Source organism: Dendropsophus ebraccatus, chromosome 2 (assembly GCF_027789765.1).
Source record: "Dendropsophus ebraccatus isolate aDenEbr1 chromosome 2, aDenEbr1.pat, whole genome shotgun sequence".
Taxonomy (NCBI): domain Eukaryota; kingdom Metazoa; phylum Chordata; class Amphibia; order Anura; family Hylidae; genus Dendropsophus; species Dendropsophus ebraccatus.
In genome coordinates this window covers 13,120,126-13,140,679 of record NC_091455.1, presented here as the reverse complement: position 1 = coordinate 13,140,679, position 20,554 = coordinate 13,120,126, and the positions used below count along the sequence as shown (strand labels likewise).

Sequence of the window (20,554 nt, the reverse complement as noted above, 5' to 3'; positions counted from 1 at the left end):
GTTTGTGGGGAATAAAACAGCGAGTCCTGGTTAACCCTTTAAGTTGTACATGCAGAAGATCATATAATGGATCTGTTCAATGTTCAAGTGCTATAGAACAGTAATATGGCATTATTAGACTTCTATAAGTCCCTTCTAGGGAAGAGCAAATAGATTTTTAACAAACTGAATTCATATTTGGCCAACTCAAAAAATTTTGGGACGTGCGTTAGGTGTACAGTTACAAGGTATACTTGGTCACTTGGGCACAGGAGCATTGACTCCTTTCAAGTGTCCCTGCTCCTGTGCATACATTCCGAGAAGCTCTACACTGTTTGGAGAGCACCGGCTGAGTAGGAGTGAACAGCCCAGAGGGCATTTGCTGGATTAGGCGCTCTTCAACCAGTGCAACAATTGCAAAAGTGAATTGACCCCAAAAAACAGGAGAATCATTCATTTCCAGACCCTACTGGACCGGGTGTTTCTGCCCGACTCTGTAAAAAATAGTTGCTTTTTGTATTGGGTATCATATTACATTCTTCCTCGAAAAACATCACTATACAGATGCAAAGTTCCTTATCTTAATTCATTGTTCAACATATGCCAAAAGGTTCATCAGAAAATGACGAGATTTAGAAAAAAAAAGCTCATGATTGCTCAGTACTCTGTCAGGAGTGGTTTATGTTGTATCCACCTATATGTAGGGGTTGTGATGTCAATTGCAGTTGCCATAAATTAGTTTTTATAGTGAGAAAATTGCCACCCTCAAGGCGTAACTCCAGGGTTGCTTTCCTGCCTCCGCGCAAAGTTCAAAAACTAGACATGCTGTACATTTTTGGTGGTTGGGTTACAAAGGCAACCATACGATATGATGTCCAGCAAGTTCTGTACATGAGTCTTATTTAGAGATAAGTCAACCGATTTTCCTGAACCGTGATTCTTTCCAGAAAGATGGCGGACGCACATCTAAAAAGAAAAAAGGTCTCCTCACCTGTCCCCACTCCCCTGGTGTCCCCTCCGGGTCTTCGGTGTCTCCATCCACCTCCAGCCTGACAGCTACTCAACAAGAGTTACAGCACACTGGCCGCAGGGCTGTCCCCTCTCAGTTAGTGATTGGCTGAACAGGATTTTGACGGCTGGGGGGCACCGGAGAAGAAGGACACAGGGGGAGAGGACAGGTAAGTATAGATGAGCTAATTTTTTTGAACCACACTAAAATAACTAAATGCCTGCAATCCTTTAGCTACAGTAGTTTAGTGCGGTTTGTTTAAGGTTCGGTTCGGACAAACACAAACTTTTTAAAAGTTTGCTAGTTTCTAATTGTATTAATAAAAAAAAGGGCTCCTACGCTGAACTTGCTGGGCATCGTAAGGTTACCACTGGATAAAACCCATTGCAATAACCATATGCATGGAGCCCATAGGCAAATATAGCATTAACATCTCCTAACAGAGTATCACAAAATCATGTTTGTTTGTTTGTTTGTTTTCCCTAAGCTTGTGACATTAGATAAGTATACTGCATCACGAGCCAGGAGGAAAGATAAGGAAGGACGTGTGTGTACAGCTATATGCTTATGAATCAGGTGTCACCATCCGGCCCCATAGACTTCTATGCCTGGCATATTACAGTTCTTTATGTTCTTTACAGAGCCACAATAAAATCATGTGCATAAGGCCTCCTGCAATATACCAGAATCGTACAGGACGCGTTGAATAAAGATTTTTTTTGTAACATATATAAAAACTAGAACAAAATATGAAAGGGGTGAAATACTTAAAATTACATGGAATAAAATTTTTATAAAATTAGAATTTTTTTTATTTAAAAATTTTTAACTAAAAATGACAAATAATGGCAATGTAATGTAATAATAGTTACTATTTAAATAGATATAGATTTTAAATATATAAATATTGTAGGAGGTAAATTTCATTTACAATTTGTATCACGACCGCACAAAAAAAGAAAAAAAATAATTATCATTTACATAGCATCATTTATATAGAACGAATGTACAGTTATATAGGAGGCGTAGGCAGGTATATTTTCTTACACTGTATAACGATATATGGATCGTCTGTACATTATATACAATATGCAGCCGCTGCTTTAGAAAACACACAGTAGATGACCTCATTTTTCTTTTTTTCTTTTTTTTTACACCGAATTGAACAGTTATTGCTGAAATATCCAACATGATTTGGTGACCAACAGGATATACAAAAAATATATATATGGAGCGTTGATTATTTACACCATAAAAATGTTACCCATACATAGAGGTACTATACTATGTATGCCAAAAATATATAATCATAACCATTCAAAATGTTATAGCTGACCAAGAATGGAAAAAATAAAAAAAAAAACATTCAATGGATGGGAAAAATTCAGACAAAATGTGTAAAAATGGTTTAAGAAATAAAAATACACGATGCTGAAAGTTTTTTTTTTGTTTTTTTTAAAGGTTTGTATAAAAATATTTTTACAATTTTCTCTTTCAAGAACATTTATGACAAATGAATATGAAATCAGAAAATAAATAGATGAGCGTGCTGTTAGGTTTATATTAAACGGTTCAAAATTTATAAAATGAATAAAATTTTAAGCAAAGTGCTCAGTTTATGCGTTGGATAGAATTTATAATAGTATTGGATGTCATTGATTATTTATTCACTTATTTATTTATTTATTTATTTAAATCCATTCTTATTACCCAACCAAATTTCAAATATTGACAATAAAATCAGTTAAACAGGATCTGTGTTAGTCATGGAGGGATTACTAAATCTATAAAGACTCAGGTACCATGTAGTCCTGCACTTTCAGTTTGAATATCGTAGTATTATTATTATTATTATTATTATTATTATTATTATTATTATTATTATTATTTAGTACTAATGCACTTTGGAGGAATGAAACTTTATTATGGCACCCCTCAAAGTCTATTACTAGAGATGAGCGAACTGGACGAGGTTCGGGTTCGTATGAACCTGAACTGTCGAGCTGTCTGCTCGCTTCGCGGAGAGGGTGGATACAACCTTGAGGACCGCCTGGAAAACTGGGATACAGCCATAGCTATAGGCTGTATCCCAGTTTTCCAGGCGGTCCTCAGGCTGTATCCACCCTCTCCACAGAGCGGGCAGACAGCGGGAATCAGAAGCCGAGAGTTCAGGTTCATACAAACCCGAACCTTGGCCGGTTCGCTCATCTCTATCTATTACCCATACTGTACTTCCTTATGCCATCAACATCATATAGATGTGTCCAGCCTTACCTTTCCATTAGATAAGTTAAAGGGGTTTGGGTTCTCTGTCTCTATGAAATTCCTCAGGGGCAGGGTCCTCTCTCCCTATGTAAGCCCTTAGGGGCAGGGTCCTCTCTCCCTATGTAAGTCCTCAGGGGCAGGATCCTCTTTCCCTATTTAAGACCTCAGGGGCGGTGCCCTCTCTACCTATGTAAGCCCTCAGAGGCAGGTTCTTCTCTCCCTATGTAATCCCTCGGGGCAGGATCCTCTCTCCCTATGTAAGCCCTTGTGGGCAGAGTCATCTGTCCCTTCGTAAGCCCCCTCTGGGCAAGGTCCTCTCTCCCTATGTAAGCCCCCTGTGGGCAGGTTCTTCTTTTCCTAAGTAAGCCCTTGTGGGCAGGGTCCTTTCTCCCTGTGAACCAGTCTGTCATTTACTGTACTCATGTTGTTTTCCGTATGTTAACCCCTGATCATATATACAGCATCTAAAATCAGGATAATAATAATAATAATAATAATAATAATAATAATAATAATAATCTCACAACATAAATATATTCAGTTTAGAGATAAGATGAGACTGGACACATGCATAGAGATATAGAGGTTTTTTTTTTTGTTTTTTTGTGTGGATTCCATAGGAATCTCAGTGATGTTACAGAGGTATTTTCCCCAACGAGCCCTCTTGTTTCCAACTTTAATAGATCTCTATGTTGTCCATATCTCAGTATGCCCCCCATTTATTATGGAAGCATACAGTATAGCTCTTCCCTGTTACTTCTAGATGAGAATACACACACACAAAAAAAAAAACTATTCCATTTGTAGGCATTGTATCATGGCTTACACCTACCGCTCAGTAGTATGGATTTATGGGGACTCCATGGGCCTTTGTAGCGGCTCTGTGCCCTGTCATGCGCATTGGTCCTGAGGAACAACCACTGGATATTTCCATTGGAAGTTTCCATGGAAAAAAAAAAACTTTGTATGAAATACTATGTAATATGATTCCCCCCCCCCCCTGTAACCTCATCATAAAGCCCCTTCAACCCCTTTCGGTGCCATATCACAGCCCTCTAAATCCCTGAGCTTTATATATAACACCGTCAGGTTCGGGGGATCTAAAGCAGTGTTTTAGGTTAGGATAAAAAAAAAAAATCTGAAAAAAAGGGCCTATAACTGGGTAAAATTTTTTATTCCAAAATGGCTTTCCCTGGTGACAGCATGTGAGATAGAGATATCTGTACAGGAGCGACCCCATTTACTTCTATAGCAGCATCTCAAGGTAGTAACTATGTTCAGGTCATCTCTCAAATACAAGTTTATTCTAGAATTTAATAGAATGTGAGTAAAAACTTATATACTGTAGATGTGGGGAATGACCTGAACATGGTGAGTAACTGGAGACGCTCAGGGGTCGGTCCATGGACAGAAGAGGCAGCACTCGATTTTGACAAGGTAGTGGGAACCCCACCTATACAAATAGGGGGTGTGTGTCATAAACTATCCAATAATAGAAAAAGAGGTAGCTCAATAGATCAGCATATATTTAACAATGATATCCTTCAGGTTTGCCCCTTTTGGGAGTACAAGTATGTTTGAAGAATATCAAGTACAAGTTTTTGTTTTTGCCATTTTATTTCTAATCTTCTTAAACCAGCTCTTTACTATGTTAAAAAACATAAAAGGATTTATCTTACAGCAACAGCGCCACACCTGCTCATGGGTTGTGCCTGGTACTGCAGCTTAACCTCATTTAAAGGAGAAGCATTATCAGAAAGTTACCTAAATTTTTATATATTTTTTGTAATTTAATTTTCTATTTTAATAACATTACATCCTGGCTACTAAAAGCCTAAAATTTAACTCCCTTTTAATGTAGAGAGAACATTTCAGCAGTCTACTCATCACAGACAGGAGAACAATGAAAGGTGACAGCATTACACATCACCCCTCCTCCCCTTCCCCTTACAATGACCCCTGCACAGGTCACATAGCATGCCTTTCTATAGAAGTCTATGAGTCCCTCCTAGTCTATTGCTTCTATGGTCTTTTAGAACCATTTGATATTTCATAAAAATTTCAATGGGGGGAAAAAAAAACTTTGTATGGCATATTATGTAATACAATTTTTTTTCCTTGTCAGTTCACAGATCGCACAGGTCACAGAGCATGCCTTTCTATATAAGTCAAGAAGACCCCTAGCCCATTACTTCTATGTTCCTTGTGCCTGCTGTAAAGCATCTCTCTAATTGTGTTAATAAAGAAAAGCAGAAACTTTATAGTTGCCCTGGTAATTATATTGGTAAAAAAAAAAATAGTAAAAACTAGAAATAAAAAAGAACATGTATAAGTATTTGGCGCTAATCAGTAACATTGATTAGCGGTGATGCATTCCCTTAAAGTGAATGGGTTTGAGTTATACTTGGAATAAAACAGCGATTGGCAAACCATTAAAGGGAATCTAACCTGCTGATATATTACTATTGCGCACGGGGCGCTGAGGATGAAGGAAAGTTTGTTTTCATGCTATTAGGAGTTTGGTAGGCCTTTAGGGCACTGGAGGTGGGACTACTGCCCCCCTAGGGCACCGATCCACCTTGTCCGGCCCTCTCTGCTGGTATTCATTAGTAGGGGTGGTACGGTCAAGGGGGGATGGGTGCACTGGGGGCCTTAAATATTAAACTTCTAGTAGCACAAAAATGGCGCCAAGGATGAAGGTAGGAGACGTATCTCCATCCTCAGCGCCCCGTGTGCTATAGGGAGATATTAGCAGGTTACATTCTTCTAACCAGACGATAGTTTCTCTTTAAATACTAAATGTTTCCATACAAAAATAATCCTATTTTAACTATTTATATTAAATAATAATTATTCTAAATTTTGCAGCAAAAAAAAAAAAAAAAAATGCACAAGGGGAAAAAAATCTGAAAAAATAAATACTGAAAAAATAATAAATGTTTCTATGTAATTTCTAATTAAGAAAAAAAAATATTCTGGAAAAAAATAAATATTGAAAAAATAATAAATGTTTCTATGTATTTTCTACAAATGAATTTCTACACTTTCTTACACGTAAATATTTGGACTTTCTTATGATGGCAGGTCCAGGAGAGTTGCAGGTCTATCAAACTCATATCTCCTCATTCATTGAACATTGGATCCATCCATTGGTAGTGCTACATAGGGACTGGACCCCCAGAAATAATACCACCATACACTTGGGCTCTGTATATTATCTTGAATTCTATCTAAACTCCTACACAAGTTCTTGAACCTATAAGGATCAGAATTCTTTACCTTCATGAGCGGGTTATGAGTGGGTCTGGCGGTGTATTTTATCAGAGAATTACCCATGAAGCCATCGTGTCACCCCAAGCCTACCATTTTCAGGCCAGACCTCAGAGTCCATTAAAACGTTAGACGTTGAAATCTCGTGCTCCAGGATGACCTCTACTTGATAAATGCATTAAGTACGGTACCGTATATAGAAAACATTCTTAGTAGTCCAATGACCGATACCGTATTATGCTTGGTTTATGAAAAGTTGACACTGTGGAGAAACCTGTCCGTAAGGATAAGAAGTTATTTGAAGTAGCTGAGACCTGCCACGAGGAAAAACTTTTCCAAAAAGAGCTCTGAATCCAGCACCGCTATGTGAGCAGCTCGTCCAATGAGGGTGTTAGCTGTGTTCGGGAGGGCGTGAAACACATCATGTCGGATTAACGTGCAGTCCTTGGAATCCATCACTGGCTGGAGAAGATTGTTGATCATTTCGGTGTAGATCGGACCTAAAATGGAAAAGAATTTGAATAATTTTAAGCATGGCTTCTTTGTAATTCGGCATCTGCACGGGGATCCCGGTAGTGCGTTCCTTGTTCCCGCTCTCGGCGCCGTTCTTTTGCCGTGCACCACCCTGGCTCTATGCATTGGAGGCACCCCCTAGTGTGACCATATCCCCTCCCCTTTGTCACGCGGCTCCATTAGAATCAATATTCTATAAAAACATGTATATATCTCATGTAAAATTTAGCTTTTTGAGGCCTTTCCTAGCATATCTTCATAATGTATTAATAAGGAGAAATTGGAATTAGAGATGAATGAACCGAATCTTATGAACAGAGATTCAGTATAAACTTTTTGCAAAGTTCGTAATGAGTCTGTAAAGATGGTCACCTATGCCCCTGTCCTTCTCCGGTCCCTGGTGTCCCCCTTCCCCCTCCAGTTTGCATAGCCAATTACTGAGTGAGACAGAAGAGCACCGCAGCCAGTGATTGGCTGAGCGGGCTGTCATTTCCGAGAGATTCCGTTGGGATTAGAGATATGCAAACCGAATCTAACAAGCTGAGAATTCTTTAGGAACTTTGCATGAAGTTCAGTTTAGTACAAACCGAACTTTTTGCAAAATTCATAACAAGCTTGTAAAGATGGTGGCTGCACACTAAAATACAAAAAAATTGCATATGCTCGCCTGTCCACACTCCCCTGGTGTTCTCCACTGGCTTAAGCCAGTTCAGTTAATCACAGATTGACTCAGACGGAACAGCGTTGTGGCCATTGATTGACTGAGCAGGCTGTCACTCCCGAGGCCAATCACTGGCCACTGGCAGTCAGTGATTGGATGAGTGGTCTGGAGGCAGCTGCGGGGGACACCGGGGAGCGTGGACAGATAAGTATTTGATGAACAAACTTGCTGAACTGGAGTTTGTTTAAGGTTCGGTTTGGACTAACTTTGCTTCAAAGTTTGGCGAACCGTACTTTGCGCAACTCTAACTGTAATCCTTAACTTTTTTAAAGAAAAGGTAAGGATTGATACATCTGTGTTGAACAATATTAAATTCTTCTTCTTCTTCTCTAAAAGTGGCCCGATGGTGGGATGAACTGACAAAAGGAGATTTAATTTGTAGTTATAGAGCACCCAGTCTACCCCAAATCTACTTTAAAGCGACTCTGTACCCACAATCTGACCCCCCCCCCCCCCAAACCACTTGTACCCTCGGATAGCTGCTTTTAATCCAAGATCCGTCCTGGGGTCCGTTCGGCAGGTGATGCAGTTATTGTCCTAAAAAACAACTTTTAAACTTGCAGCCCCGTGACCAACAGCCGGGGTTTAGAATATCTGTGCCCTAACTTTGCACCACCCCTCTGTCCCTCCTCCCCACCCTTTTCATCATTTGAAATGCCACTGGAACATTTTCTCCTGTCTGAACATTGCACAGGTGCCTTAACGATCCAGCCCATGTGCCGTGCTGACACAGGTGAGGAATAGTAGAAAATCTGCCTGGAGCATTCCTAATGATGAGGAGGGTGGGGAGGAGGGACAGAGAGGGTGTGCCAGCCTAATGCATAGACATTCTAAGCCCCGACCGTTGGGCATGGGGCTGCTAGTTTAAAAGTTATTTTTTAGGACAATAACTGCATCACCTGCTGAACGGACCCCAGGACAGATCTTGGATTAAAAGCAGCTATCTGATGGTACAAGCGGTTTGGGGGGGTCAGATTGTGGGCACAGAGTCGCTTTAAGAGTACTTTTTTTTTTTAAGATCAGAGCCCCTATAGGGCTCAGCTGGCCTTGTGGATACAGAAAAAAATTTGAGGGGAGGTTATAAAGAAGGTTCCGAAAACACATAGGGCCATAGATGCAAGGTTTAAACTTTTGAGCATGGATGTGAACCCGAGATACATGGGCAGTATTCTTGTTTTGCGATGACCTTGTTTAGGGGTATTTACTGTATACTCATAGCTTAGGACTTACTTAAAATAGGGCACATAAAAGTCTTACATAAAATAGGGACCAGTTTTTCTATTCTTTGTCATTGTTTACCGTCTAGCATTAGCTCCGGCGCTCATGGTACTTGGCACTTAATGACCTGGTGGAATCGGAGCAGGATGAGCGGGCGTCGGGTAATTGACCCCTTTTAAATAACATCTTCCACCACAGTCCATTAAGCCAACTTAATGGGTCCTCAGCTCATAATGCAGGATACATGGTGTTTTTACAACAAGGTCAGGAAAAAAGCAATGTTTAAGGAGAGGTACATTGATTTTATAGTTATCTCCATGGAGTACATGATGGACTACAGTAACCAGCCCGACTCCATAATGGCAGTTCTCTGTGGTCGTCCGGAGGGAAGTTTATTACTTGGAACGGTATTCTTATTCCAGAATGTTTTTGGGACTCGTCCTAATGTCATTCCGTACCTGTGTGTTTGTCCTTGATGGCGTTTTTACACATCTCGATTCTCGCAGAATGGAACGGAACATACCGGTCTTGTGGTGAGGCGACCAGGACAACGTTTTTAAAATACTGGAGGCCTAGACGAAAGAAATTGCGCAAATGTCTGTTACTTCATCAAGGTGCAATTTCCACAAAATTAAAATTAAATTAATTGAAATTAAAGTGGTTATTCACCAAAAAACAAAAATTATTTAATTAAATTTTATTATTAAATCAACTGGTCTCTGAAATTTGTAATTTACTTCAATTAAAAAAAAAAATCCAGTCTTCCAGAACTTATCAGCTGCTGTATGTCCTACAGGAAGTGATGTATTCTTTCTATTCAGACACACTGCTCTTTGCTGCCACCTCTGTCCATGTCAGGAACTGTGCAGAGCAGTAGCAAATCCCCACAGAAAACCTCTCCTGCACTTGACACTGGAAAGAATACCACTTTCTGCAGGACATACAGCAGCTGATAAGTACTGGAAGACTGGAGATTTTTTTTTTTTAATATAAGTAAATTACAAATTTTTGACATCAGTTGATTTGAAAGATTTTTTTTTTCTAAACTACCCCTTGCGGCAACATCAGGCAGCTATTGAACATCGCATGCTGATATGGATTTGTCCATTTGCAATAATTGCAGCATGCACCCGCACCCCTCTCGTCTCAGTACGGGGGATAAAGTAAAGTGATGGAGAAGCAGAAGAGGAAGGACCTTTTCTGCTTCCTAGATAAAGATGTCATTTCAGTGTTTAACTATTTTACAGACGTTTTCTTGGCGAACCACAGGAATTCTAAAATATTGCGAGGTTTTCGTGTATTTTATTAATTGAAATCCTACATGCTTTCCTGTCACCGGTGCAAATTAGGCCCCAGACAAAGAAATCTTTTCTCCTCTATCTGTTGTGTGCAGTTTTTACAGCCTAAGGCTATGTTCACACAACGTATATTTTGAATTAATCACTGACGTTGTTGCAAATTTAAAATATACATTAAAAGTCAGTGGAATCCCGGACACATGGTATACACTCCGGCTGGCCACAGGAAAAACTCACATGTCAGTCTTTTGCGGCCGCACAGAACTGACAGGTCACACAATGGAAAGTGCAGCTCCGTCCGCACTTTCCATTGTGTGCTATGGTGAATTGGGATGCGGGCGCACCCGCAACAGAAATGAAGTTCATTCGGCCTGTACTTCAGTCCTGGACGGAATGAACTTCATTGACACCGGCCATTCTGTAAACTTACTGAGTGTGACCCCGGCCTTAGGACGCATTCATAAGTTTAGAGAGAAAAAAAAAGCAATGTTGCTGGTTTCAATTATTTTTCTTTTTTTTTTTTTTTGAAAACTGTCATTGCTGTTTTTTGGCCAAAACCAAAAGTGGGTTCAAAGTAATTAGGAAAAAAAGGAAGCAATTATACGCCTCCTACCGGCTGGATCCACTCCTGGTTTTGACTTAAAAACTGCGACGGCTGTTTCCCAAAAAAACTACCATGTGTGATTTTTTTATTTTTTATTTTTTTCAAATCAACTGGTTTCAGAAAGTTATACAAATTAATTATATTTAAAAATCCAGTACTTAGTACTCAGCTGCTGTATGTCCTGCAGGAAGTGGTGTATTCTTTCCAGTCTGACACAGTGCTCTCTGCTGCCACCTCTGTCCATGTCAGGAACTGTCCAGAGCAGCAGCAAATCCCCATAGAAAACCTCTCCTGCTCTGGACAGTTCCTGACATGGACAGAGGTGGCAGCAGAGAGCACTGCGTCAGACTGGAAAGAATGCACCACTTCCTGCAGGACATAAAGCAGCTGATAAGTACTGGAAGACTGGAGATTTTTAAATAGACGTAAATCACAAATTTTCATAATTTTCTGAAACAGTTGATCTGAAAGAAAAATATTTTTGTCTGAGTGCCCCTATATTTCCTTCAGTTTCTTGGTCCTTTTGATACCTGAAACCCTAGTCTTGCCTTCGGTGATATCAGGCACTAACAATGCCAGTAAGTTCCCTCAGAGAGAGTTGTAGCTGGACTTTTTAGGGCCAATATTCCTTTCCTTCAGCAGTAACATATGGTGGCCATTGTCTAACACATTTCCACCCACACAGGTGGCCACCAAATATTCTGGTCCCTTCTGGTTGCCGTTTGATAGAGTGTAAAGTCTCTACAACACATCATAAATATCCATGGACTGAATGTACCATGTGACATCTGGGTGGAGCAGTACGTACCGGGTTTCTGGCTGAGTTGGTAGAGGAATGATTTCCGCAGATCAGCGTTATCCCTGAAGGTCAGCTGCAGCAGAGATCCCGACTTTTTTAATTTTTGCATTAGCCACAAACCTGCAAAACATAAACCATGTGACACCAGGGACGTTTCCTTATATTTAACCATCAGCCCAACTTGTTGGTTCTTGTGGTCAGATAGTGGCCGGGTCAGCACGGTGGCTCAGTGGTTAGCGCTGTCTCCCTGCAGCATGGTGGCTCAGTGGTTAGCGCTGTCTCCCTGCAGCATGGTGGCTCAGTGGTTAGCGCTGTCTCCCTGCAGCACTGGGGCTCAGTGGTTAGCACTGTCTCCCTGCAGCACTGGGGCTCAGTGGTTAGCGCTGTCTCCCTGCAGCACTGGGGCTCAGTGGTTAGCACTGTCTCCCTGCAGCACGGTGGCTCAGTGGTTAGCGCTGTCTCCCTGCAGCACTGGGGCTCAGTGGTTAGCGCTGTCTCCCTGCAGCACTGGGGCTCAGTGGTTAGCGCTGTCTCCCTGCAGCACTGGGGCTCAGTGGTTACCACTGTCTCCCTGCAGCATGGTGGCTCAGTGGTTAGCGCTGTCTCCCTGCAGCTCAGTAGTTAGCACTGTCTCTTTGCAGCACGGTGGCTCAGTGGTTAGCGCTGTCTCCCTGCAGCTCAGTGGTTAGCACTGTCTCTTTGCAGCATGGTGGCTCAGTGGTTAGCGCTGTCTCCCTGCAGCTCAGTAGTTAGCGCTGTCTCCCTGCAGCACTGGGGCTCAGTGGTTAGCGCTGTCTCCCTGCAGCTCAGTGGTTAGCACTGTCTCTTTGCAGCACGGTGGCTCAGTGGTTAGCACTGTCTTCCTGCAGCACGGTGGCTCAGTGGTTAGCGCTGTCTCCCTGCAGCACGGTGGCTCAGTGGTTAGCGCTGTCTCCCTGCAGCACGGTGGCTCAGTGGTTAGCGCTGGATGAAAAAAACTGAAGCATTTGTGTTTATCTGTTTTGATCAGTTTTTCCATTGGCTTCCATTATTATAAAAAAAAAAGGTATCAGTTTTTTTTTTTTATGTACACAAAACGTTGTCAACCTGATTTTTGTGTTCTTAAAAAAAAAACAGATTTTTTTTTTAAACGGATCAAAACGGATGCACAGAAATACATCAGTTTTTTGTCCTTTTTTTTTTTGCAAAAAACGGATTGAAAAAAAATGGATTGCAAAAACGTAGTGTGAACCCAGCCTTAGGGTCCTATTAAGCGAAGCAAATTAACACTAAACGATTGTTAACCTGTTATCGTTCCTCATATTACACGGAGCGATAGTCGTTACTTACTACGATCGTGTCGGATAACACCCAACGATTAGTGAACGAAATCGAAATTACAGCCGATTACCGATGATTTTGGTGTCAGCATCAAACGAACGATGAACAATTTCTCATTGGTCGTTTGATCGTTATTGCATTGACACGAAAAAATTATCGTTTAAATTTGAACGATATAACGATAATCATCTCGTGTAATAGGGCCGTTAGGCTTATATTGGCCAGACCTGTTGCTCGCGCTGGATTTGGCGGCTGCTATAGGGTATATGGGGCCATCAAGAATCACCACTGATAGGTGATGTCACTGGTGATAGGGGTCAGCCATAATGGGAAATCACCTCCGACTCCTTTGTTCAGAGTGAGAGAAGCCGCAATGAGAGCTCTCTCACTGCAGCTTACCCCTCCCTATAGGGAATACAGGAGCGCTCGCTTTTTGTGTATGGGGAGGATGGGAAATATAACTGGCAGCCGGATGATGGTTCAGTTATTGAAGGTGTATGGGGACCTGAAGACTCCACAGGTCACAGACTCCTCATCTACTAGGTGGGCAGGTGATGATGTCATTCATGGGAAAACATCTTCAACTATTTTTTTTTATTTTTTTTTTTTAAAGTGCCTGTCTCTTACCTGTGCTAACTAAGGTGCTGTTACTATACAGAGTCCCGAGATGAGGCCCAGACAGAGAGAGGAACGTGTGCAATTTGTTCAGATAATACCGAAAACGTGGACGGGTGAGAACAGATCGGATGATGATGTTTCCCAAAGAATGTCCAATAAAACTAAAGAGAAAAATACATAAAAATTATAGAAAAAAAATTCTTTACATCAGCAATCACAATGTTTCTGCATGATTACCGGGGAAATACGTCACTGCTGGTGCAAAGGAAGAGGGCGGTAGGCGACCCATAGAAACCAATGAGCTTCTACAGCTAGCAGTGAGCACTTAAAGGGGTTGTCCAGCGAAAATCTTTTTTCTTTCAAATCAACTGGTGTCAGAAAGTTATATAGATTTGTAATTTACTTCTATTAAAAAATCTTAAGTCTTCCCACACTTATCAGCTGCAGTATGTCATGCAGGAAATGTTTTATTTTCAGTCCCTGCTGCCACCTTTGGCCGAGACAGGAACTTTGTCTCGTTTTGTTTTTTTTAATCCCCATAGAAAACCTCTCCTGCTCTGGACAGTTCCTGTCTCGGCCAGAGATGTCAGCAGAGTGCACTGTGTCAGACTGAAAATAAAACATTTCCTGCAGGACATACAGCAGCTGATAAGTATGGGAAGACGAGATTTTTTTAATAGAAGTAAATTACAAATCTATAGAACTTTCTGACACCAGTTGGTTTGAAAGAAAAAGATTTTCACTGGACAACCCCTTTAACTAATCTGCACAGTTATGATACATCTTACCTGCTGGTAGTCTCCCTTAAACACTGGCCAAGAAAGTAGACACAGTGGTTTAAAGGAGTACTTCAGAGATTTTTTCCCCAAAATCAACTAGTGTCAGAAAGTTAAATAGATTTGAAAATTACATCTATTTAAAAATCTCTAGTCTTCCAGTACTTATCAGCTGCTGTATGTCCTGCAGGAAGTGGTGTATTCTCTCCAGTCTGACACAGTGCTCTCTGCTGCCACCTCTGTCCATGTCAGGAACTGTCCAGAGCAGGAGAGGTTTTCTATGGGGATTTGATGCTGCTCTGGACAGTACCTGACATGGACAGAGGTGGCAGCAGAGAACACTGTGTCTGACTGAAAAGAATACACCACTTCTTGCAGGACATACAGCAGCTGATAAGTATTGGAAGACTAAAGATTTTAAATAGAAGTAAATTACAAATCTGTATAACTTTCTGATATATTTTTGACTGAGTACCCCTTTAAACTACTAAATATATATATATATATATATATATATATATATATATATATATATATATATATATATGCCATACCGCTGCTTTTTTACTGCTTTTAGAGCAGAGTTGTGGTCAGTAATCTAGACAATGAGCTGTCAACAATGTGAGGGAAGGATCAGCATATCAGGAGGAGATCAGACTCATTGCTGTAGACGGGGCTGCGTTATTATTCATCCCCAGCAATGCGTTAGATCAGGAGGAGTATAGCGCACACAACCACCTGTCCATTTCCAATATGGCTGCCCTCCGTGGCTACAAAAAAGAGATCTTTGCATATATTAGTATTATGCTCTATTGTCTATATGGGGAAATAGTTTCTATCGTCTTCATTGTTACAATCGATAAGAAGGTAAAGCGTGATCTACACTAAGAGCCCCGAGTCCCATAATGATTATAGATGGTGTACCAGGAGAAAACAGAAGCTTCCACTTATTCTCTAGTCGACGACTATTTGATATTCAGCAAATTGTGAATTTCTCTTTGAAGCGCGGCGTCACTTTCCTCACCTTATCCGTGAAATCGAGAGGTTATACAGCTGAATATGTTGAATAATTTCATCAATAAGCCTGTCAGTCATCGCATCAAAGTCTGCAAAGGTGTCATTCTGAAAGAGAGGGGGGAATAAAAAATAAAAAGTCACAGAGTATAGGCAAAAAGCGATAAATAAACCAAGACATGGAACACAACCCGCTCCTACTATCATAATATTCCCTCCGGATGTCCCTTATACAGCAACTTCAGCTAATGCTGTCACCACTCAGGATACTAAATAATTCATTATCCAATCAAATTACCCTCTCCCTGGGACCGCCCCCGAGGTGCCCAGTAATGCTGCAAAAGCTGATAGGGCCGGGTTCACACTGTGGTTTTGCAGTGAAGGGAAGGGGGAAAAAATGGATGCAAAAATGGAAGCAATTGTGTGTAATCCGTTTGGATCTGTTTTTCCATTGACTTCCATAATAAAATAAAACAGAAATACTAATCAAAACGTATAAAAAAAATTTTCTTGTTTTTGTGCCGAACAGCACACTGATAGGCTGAGCGGGATGTCAAGAAGCCGGGAGCCCCCGGTGGCACGGCCATTTTTATTAAACGCCGCCCCATTCCCAAATTTGACACTATTTTTTACCGATCACTGGCCCAGCTTGGAGCACTGGGAACTGGCCTGCCAGATCTCCAATCTCCAAACATTCATATCAACATTGCCACATTGATCTGCCCCTATTAACCTGTTATTATCTGTGAGGTGTTCGCTAGATTCCCTTTTAAGTGCATTTTAAATGTAACACCATGTACATTAGGCGGGCAGCACAAACAATAACACCAGAGTGCTAGTCCTATCCAGGCCAAAAACAACCATATTGCACAAGAAGAAAATATGATCTGGAAAAACAAAGTCTGCACCTCCACAATATATTCAATATTCTTTATTTTAATCCAAAAAGACACAATTTAAAAAAAAAAAAAACACCTTTAAAAACACACACGTGATCCTACCACTGGCCCCAATAAGGCACAGTGAAAAACTGATCCACCCCAAATGATAAGAAATGCAAGAAATAATTAATAATATGTAATAATAAATAATAAATAATAATTATAAATAAATTATTATATAATTTAGTAATAAATGTAGTAATGATAATGTAAAGTGCAAAAGTGTATATGTAAACTATCTGACCCTGCCACAAAGTGCAGGTACAAAGGATATAAAAGGACAAAACAATATCCTAAGGAGAGAAAGAAATGAACAATATACAGTAAAGTGAAAAAATATGCATGAAAAAAATAAACAAACAGATAATGTAAACGATCCCATATGCTATCTCACAGATGGATCAGGCAGATTAACCCCATGCGTTCCGTCACGTGGACTTCATCAGGAGACCCCTGATGTGGGGTGGAGGTGGATCGTGTGGGGTGGATCAGTTTTTCACTGTGCCTTATTGGGGCCAGTGGTAGGATCATGTGTGTGTTTTTAAAGGTGTTTAAAAAAAAAAAAAAAATGTGTCTTTTTGGATTAAAATAAAGAATATTGAATATATTTTGGAGGTGCAGACCTTGTTTTTCCAGATCATATTTTCTTCTTGTGCATTTTAAGTGTAACTACATACACTTATTTATTTAAGGATTCAAATCTCAACAGGCTGCAATCCACATATTTACCACTAGATGGCCACACAGATATAGATAAGGATAGAAATGTGTGTGTGCATATATATGTGTGTGTGTGTGTGTGTGTGTCTGTGTTCATAGACAGAATGATGCAATTTTTTTTCTTTTTGTTTTGTATTAAATAGCCTTTATGAATAATCTTATTTGGGATATGTTGTGTCACAACAATATGTAAGGATAGACACGTCTGTAGGTTGTCACAATGGAGTAAAAACTGTTGCACGGCTGTATCATGTAGTCACTACACTAAAATCAGGGAGATTAGATTCTTTTGTGCGCCAGTCTTCTCTTGCTTTTTTATTCCAACACTACCAAATCCTTTATAGAAAACCCACATAGCTTTGTCCATATGGAAGGCTCAGTGGCGGATTCTAATGTAGGCGGTTTGTGTGGCCGCCCATGGACGTCCAAACTGTCCACATAAAAAAAAAAAAAAAACTCCCACACGCTCCCTAGTCGCTGTAGCTCTCTGGGATTGCGCTTTGTGTCTTCCGGCACAAGCTGTGTGCGTTACAGACGCTGTCTGTGCCAGGATTCCTGCCTGCCTGCCCGACAATGATGGAGCATTGAAAGGTGCAAGCCATCTACTATAGGGGATCTACACAAGGGAGCCCTTTACTATAGAGAACCTACACAGGGGGCGTCTACTAAAGGGGACCTACACAGGGGGCCATCTACTATAGGGAACCTACACAGGGTGCCATCTACTATAGGGAACCTACACAGGGGGCCACCTACAATAGGGGACCTACACAGGGGGCCACCTACAATAGGGGACCTACACAGGGACCATCTACTATAGGGGACCTACACAGGGTGCCATCTAGTACAGGGGACCTACACAGGGTGCCATCTAGTACAGGGGACCTACACGGGGTACCATCTAGTACAGGGGACCTACACAGGGTGCCATCTACTATAGGGGACCTACACAGGGGGCCATCTACTATAGGGAACCTACACAGGGGGCCATCTACTACAGGGGACCTACACAGGGGGCCATCTACTATAGGGAACCTACACAGGGGGCCATCTACTATAGGGAACCTACACAGGGGGCCACCTACAATAGGGGACCTACACAGGGACCATCTACTATAGGGAACCTACACAGGGGGCCATCTAGTACAGGGGACCTACACAGGGGGCCATCTAGTACAGGGGACCTACACAGGGGGGCATCTACTATAGGGAACCTACACGGGGGCTATCTACTATAGGATAGGGGACCTACACAGGGGGCCATCTACTATAGGGAACCTACACGGGGGCCATCTACTATAGGGAACCTACACAGGGTGCCATCTACTATAGGGAACCTACACAGGGGGCCACCTACAATAGGGAACCTACACAGGGGGTGTCTACTACAGGGGACCTACATAGAGGGTCATCTACTACAGGGGACCTACACAGGGTGCCATCTACTATAGGGAACCTACACATGGGGCCATCTACTATAGGAAACCTACACAGGGGGCCACATACTATAGGGAGCCTACACAGGGGGCCACCTACTAAAGGGGACCTACACAGGGGGCCACCTACTATAGGGGATTGTAAAATTTTGTAACAAAAAAACAGTTCACTTTCTCCAAGACAGAAAATTGTTCCTAGGGGAAGGGACTCTACATATCCACATTCCTCATTGGTCATTGGTCATCATTATATTTTGCACTTTACAGAATGTCAGTGTGTAGAATTTGCTTCACAGAATCACTTACCTGATTTTTTTCGGACATCAGGAAATCGAGGTTTGCTCCTGGTAACCCCAACTCTAGAAATGTTTTGACGAGCCGCAGGTCCGCGCTGTTACCTGCAATCATATGATACAAATGTAAAGTTTATAATTCTGCCTCTGACCTTCTAGAACTTTCCACGTACAATTTGAGTTGTGAATAGGCTTTCATTCTTCTATATTTCAGTATATCACAAATGTATTACCGTCCAGTCCGTGCACGCAGACCACTAGGTGGATTCCATCTTCTAGATGTTCCTCCTCCGGGGGGAAGTATGGGGTGTCAGACGCCAGGGCAGAGAGCTCACTGTACAAGAAACCTTCAAACTTCAGGTGTTTTTTGAACTTTTCTTTGGCCTGATGAAAACTAGAAAACAAACCGAGTCATGTTCTCTGTACACTGCTCAGGTTATGGTCATGGGCAAAAGACTTTGTCAGGCTGTGTTCACATTGCAATCTGCATTTGTGTGCATCCGTTTTGTTCTATTTTTCCATTGACTCACAGATGGCTCACATGGCCAACACCTATATACTGTAGATATTCTAGGGGCATGGTTCGTCTTGACCAAATAACTGTATAGGTCAATCTGGATGGCAGACAGACGGGGATTTTGAACCCATGAACAACTGACCAATGTTTTCATGTTATACTCCCAGTCCCATCACTGTATAGAGGGAAGGGGTACTAGTACTGTCTGTGCATAGTGCCTGTAGTGTCCCAGTACAGGTGGTCCATTAAGTTTTATTACGCCTGGGTAAAGTGCCTCTGTCAGGTATCGCACAAAGGGGAAGGTGCTTATTTGTATTTCCCCACTAGGTGTCACTCTCTGTTGTATAACTATGTCTTCCTAACTGAGCACAGCTGAAGGAGGAAGAAAGGGGTTGTACTTCTGTCCAATCACAGGTGCAGGTACTGTCCGCACTTTCCTGCCTATTACACTTTTTCTCTCTCCTATCTCCCCACAGCCCTACCAATAAGAGTGAGCCTTAGTTTTCCCCTATAGAGGGGTGGTTAGTTTCTGGTGGGAGGTCTTCCAGTCTTTTGTCAGTGTATGGGAGGAAAGAGCGAGCCAAGAGAGAGAGTCCCTGCTGTAGTGAAGCCAGGCCTGGCCCAGGCCAGGACCCTTGTCAAGGACCAGAGACTTAGAGCCCTATTCCACAGTAGAGATAATCGGCCCGATCGGCCCCATTTGGCCCGATTCAGCCGATTATCGTTCGGTGAAATAGAGAGAACGATCAGCCGATGATCGTGTCATCGGCTGATCGTTCATTTAGGGCCAGACCTAAAATCATCGTTCCCCCACCGCGCATCTTTACGGTTGAATAGCAGTGCGCCGCAGGCGACCGACGATTTGACAGCAGCAGCAGCAGCATACATTACCTGTCCAGGCTTCTTCTCCGCGCTGTCTTCATCCCAGGGTCCCGCGTTCTCTATCTTCCGAATGGCCGGTCAGCTGACGGAGCGCTCAGCCAATCACAGGTGGGGACCGTCGCGGCCTGTGATTGGCTGAGTGTGGCCTGTCAACTGACCGGCCATTGAGAAGATACAGTGCGCGGGACCCTGGGATGAAGACAGCGCAGAGAAGAAGCCCTGCAGGTAATGTATGATGCTGCAAGGAAATCGGTAATGATGTCCTTGCAGCCCTCGCTCAACGATCATCGGGCCGTGGAATAGGCCCAGTAAACGAGCGGCGATCTAGCAGATCGCCGCTTGTTTAGATCGTTGATCGGGC

General features: G+C 42.0%; 1 protein-coding gene across 2 annotated transcripts in view; it reads right to left on the bottom strand.

The window, feature by feature from the left end:
- Nucleotides 1-6,241: 6,241 nt before the first annotated feature.
- FAM135B (family with sequence similarity 135 member B) overlaps nucleotides 6,242-20,554 on the bottom strand; it is a 103,503-nt gene continuing 89,190 nt past the window's right edge. For both annotated transcript variants that reach the window (XM_069959813.1, XM_069959812.1), the window contains exons 14-20: nucleotides 19,028-19,188; nucleotides 18,808-18,899; nucleotides 15,415-15,512; nucleotides 13,624-13,775; nucleotides 11,686-11,796; nucleotides 9,434-9,547; nucleotides 6,242-7,023 (exon numbers count right to left, since the gene is read on the bottom strand). In XM_069959813.1, coding sequence (XP_069815914.1) covers nucleotides 6,818-7,023; nucleotides 9,434-9,547; nucleotides 11,686-11,796; nucleotides 13,624-13,775; nucleotides 15,415-15,512; nucleotides 18,808-18,899; nucleotides 19,028-19,188 — 934 coding nt within the window. In that variant the 3' untranslated portion in view covers nucleotides 6,242-6,817. The remainder of the gene's footprint in view (nucleotides 7,024-9,433; nucleotides 9,548-11,685; nucleotides 11,797-13,623; nucleotides 13,776-15,414; nucleotides 15,513-18,807; nucleotides 18,900-19,027; nucleotides 19,189-20,554) is intronic.